This window comes from Cavia porcellus, unplaced genomic scaffold, assembly GCF_034190915.1.
Source record: "Cavia porcellus strain 051 isolate PalLab524CR breed Dunkin Hartley unplaced genomic scaffold, mCavPor4.1 scaffold_25, whole genome shotgun sequence".
NCBI lineage: Eukaryota > Metazoa > Chordata > Mammalia > Rodentia > Caviidae > Cavia > Cavia porcellus.
This window is the reverse complement of record NW_026947508.1, coordinates 39,066,914-39,070,277: the sequence shown is the minus strand read 5'-3', so window position 1 is coordinate 39,070,277 and position 3,364 is coordinate 39,066,914. Positions and strand designations below refer to the sequence as shown.

Below are 3,364 nucleotides of genomic sequence, written 5' to 3'. Positions count from 1 at the left end.
TTTTCAGGTTCATGGGTGTGTGTGTACATCAAGGACAGCTGCATGCGCTTACAGAGGTAAGCGTCCTGCAAGCATGTAGAGGTTACTGCTGTGCCTTAGTTTCAGCACTTATGGGTCCATACTAAGAATATTTGTGTATGTGAGCAAACTGTTTTGTGTGTTCGTATTTATACAAAAATGACAGCATTAGCGATGCTTTCTTTGTTGTCTTGGGACAATAGCCATGTCGCCTAATGTCCTTGTATACCCCCATAACACTTGGTGAATGCTCTGAGAGTATGGATGTTCAGATGGTAAGTTACTTCCCCCTGGATGACTCCTTCCTAAGCCAAGGAAGGGCATCATGGGACTGCTCCTCTTTCTGGCAACAAATTCCCAGACTTCCTGGAAAACATTTGCTCTCCTCATCTGAAACCCCACAGTCACTGCTCCTGCTCCCTGATTGGTCTTATTACTTTGGAATCGGATAATGTCTCCATTCAAATTTCATCTTCAGCCTCTAGTAGGCAGGTAAATATATGATAGTCATAACTCATCTTCTGAGGACCAAAGATCCCTAGTACAAATCTGTTTCCAGATTCAAACATGCTTGAGCACTTAGAAACACAGATTCTTGGAATTCTCTAGGTTTAATGGAGTGGCATAGATTCCATCTTTTTTTTTTTTTTTTTTTAAACTTTAAAGGGAATAAAACCAAACAAAATAAAATAATAGAACCAATCAAAACAAAACAATAAATGTAATACAGGACTTCAAAACGGGATAACAGGAAATCAACAGTGGCTACCATAATGCTCCGTTATCTACAAATTAGTTGCTATATCATCAGACTTAATAAAATCAAACAAAACAACAGTAAAATCAAAACAAAGCAATGAAAGCAATACAGGGCTTGGAAACGAGATAATAGGAAATCAATAATAGATCTTAGAAATAGCCGCTCATACCATCAGATATAATAAAATCAAGGAAAACAGAACAGTAAAACCAAACAAAACAGAACAATGAAAACAATATAGGACTTCAAAACAAGATAATAGGAAATTAACAATGGTTACCACTTTCTCTTTTTAGACATTTCTTCCCTTTCACTTTCACAATATCTGTTGTACACTTTGGATCCCACCAACTCCTTCAGTTTTTTTATAGTAGGGAGACAACATGATGTTCACTGATGTGAGTCCAAACCATTTCACCCATGAGCATGGTCTCAAGTTGCATCCTTTACCTACAAGAGCTTGTGATTATCACTCTTTATACCTGAGTAGCTTTCAGTTGTATAAAACTGCCATACCTTTCTTATCCATTCTGTGGTTGATGGGCAAGTTACCTTGCTTTTCTCTGGTTCCCTATTGCATAGAACGTTGTTTTCCCTCCTTTGACTTTCAGTCTATGAATTTCCCTTCAAGTTTAATGTTTCTTGTATACTGCACATATAAGCGGATCTTGTTTCTTGATGCACTCTGCTTATGTGTATGTTTTTTTATAAGTGAATTGAGCCCATCTACATCAGTGGTTATAGTCAACATGCACTGACTTATCTCTGCGTTGCTATTTTCCTGCCATTGGCTTCCTACTTTTTCTCTCCATTCAGTTGCCTGACCTGCTTGGCAATCGTCCTCTGCTGCTGTTCCTGGAACCGTGGTCATTTTCTCTCTCTCTAGAATGTTCTTCAGTATTCTTTGTAGGGTTGGTTTGGTGGTCATGAATTCATCTCGTTGTTCTTTGACATGAAAGTATCTATCTTGTTTCTCCATTAATTTTGAAAGGTACATCAATCTGGGTTGAAAATTGTTTTCTTTCAGGACTTGAAGTACTTCACTCCAAGTTCTTCTTGACTTGATGGTTTGTGTTGAGAAGTCTGTCATGATTCTGATAGGTTTTTCTTTATAGATGATCTGTTTTGTTTCTTTTCCCTAACAGCTTTTGATGTTCTGTTCGTATGCTGATTTTCTGGGATCTTGATTATTATATGTCTACATGTAGATTTATTTTGCTTATGGCTAGTTGGAATTCTATATGCCTCACTGATCTGTATATCAGGTCCTTTTTCCATACTTGGGAAGTTTTCTGCTATTACTTCTGGAAATAGTCTTATTGTATTGACTTTTGCTTTTTTGCTGACACCTATCAGTCTTAAATTTTTTTCTTTGCATTGTCTTGCAGCCAGTGAATTGTTATTTCCTGGTTCCTTGTTATTTTAAAGAGATCTTTCATTTTGCAGTCACTAGCTGCAATCCTGCCTTCAAGGTTTGAGCATCTACAGTTTCTTTCCAGTGATTTTGTCAGCTTTCGATGGAGTTTTTAATTTGCTGGATTTTTTCTTTGAATCTGTTTCTTGCATTCCAGTTCTTTCCTATATTGCTTATGTAAGATTTCCCTCATTTTCCTATGCTCCTCTTTTAAAAAAAAAAAAAAAAAAAATCTATGTCTTTAGAGATGCTCAGCAACCCTTTTATTATATGTCATTTCTTCTTTTACCAGAGATATTTCTGATCTGATTTCTTTTTACAGCCTCATGAAATAGTTTCTTTACTTCAGTTGCCATCATCCCAGAAATTTCAGGAGACAACTTCCAGTTTCTTCCATGTCTTTGTTTCCTGGACTTGTTCTGTGTGAGCTGGAAGCCAGAGATTGCCTTTTGCTCTTTGGGCTGACATTTTCTTGGTTTCCTTGGACAAGTGGACTGTGGGGTCCCAGGTACTTCCTGCATTGGCTACCTGTCGATAGTGTAGGGGACTGGTTCAGGCACTTGGGTTTCTCCTAACCTATGTTCCATGGGAGGCAGTAAGGTGTGGGGCAGGCTTCTCTGAGTATGGCTGACTGGTTCTCTTGGCCCATGCTGGCTACAGGTCCCCAGGGGTGGCCATTGTGCTCATAAGAGCAGTGTTGGCTGCAGCCTTTTCTGGCCTGCACTGGCTACCCACAGGAGGGCCCCAATGCCAACTATGAGGCATTGCATGTGAGAGTAGGGCTGCCTGCTTTTTCTCCTGGCCTGTGCTGGCTACAGTCCTCAATGGTGGCCTCCCCATCTGTTTTTTGTTTGTGTTGTTTGTTTGGTATTGTCTCAGGCCTTATTCCTACTAGGCTGATGCTATCCCACTAACCTACATCCCCAGGCTTTTTAAAATTTTTTTCTTCCTCAGCCTTTTGTTTATATATTTGTTTTTCAATCCTTGGCAATGGCCCTTTTTATTTATTTATTTATTTATTTTTTTGAGACAGGATCTCATTAAATTGCCCAAACTGGGGCAAATTTGTAATCTTCCTGCCACAGCCTCCTAGAGTGTGGGGATTACAGACATATGCCACCAAGTCAGCTCCTTTTGTATTTTATGTTTTTGAGACAGGGTCTCACTAAATT

At 39.0% G+C, this 3,364-nt stretch overlaps 1 protein-coding gene across 4 annotated transcripts in view; it reads left to right on the top strand.

Annotated features, from left to right (window-relative positions):
• Nucleotides 1-3,364, top strand: part of Tesk2 (testis associated actin remodelling kinase 2) — a 131,482-nt gene that overhangs the window by 89,881 nt on the left and 38,237 nt on the right. For all 4 annotated transcript variants that reach the window (XM_063236371.1, XM_005000211.4, XM_003462498.5 and 1 more), the window contains exon 4: nt 8-56. In XM_063236371.1, the coding sequence (XP_063092441.1) occupies nt 8-56 (49 nt within the window). The remainder of the gene's footprint in view (nt 1-7; nt 57-3,364) is intronic.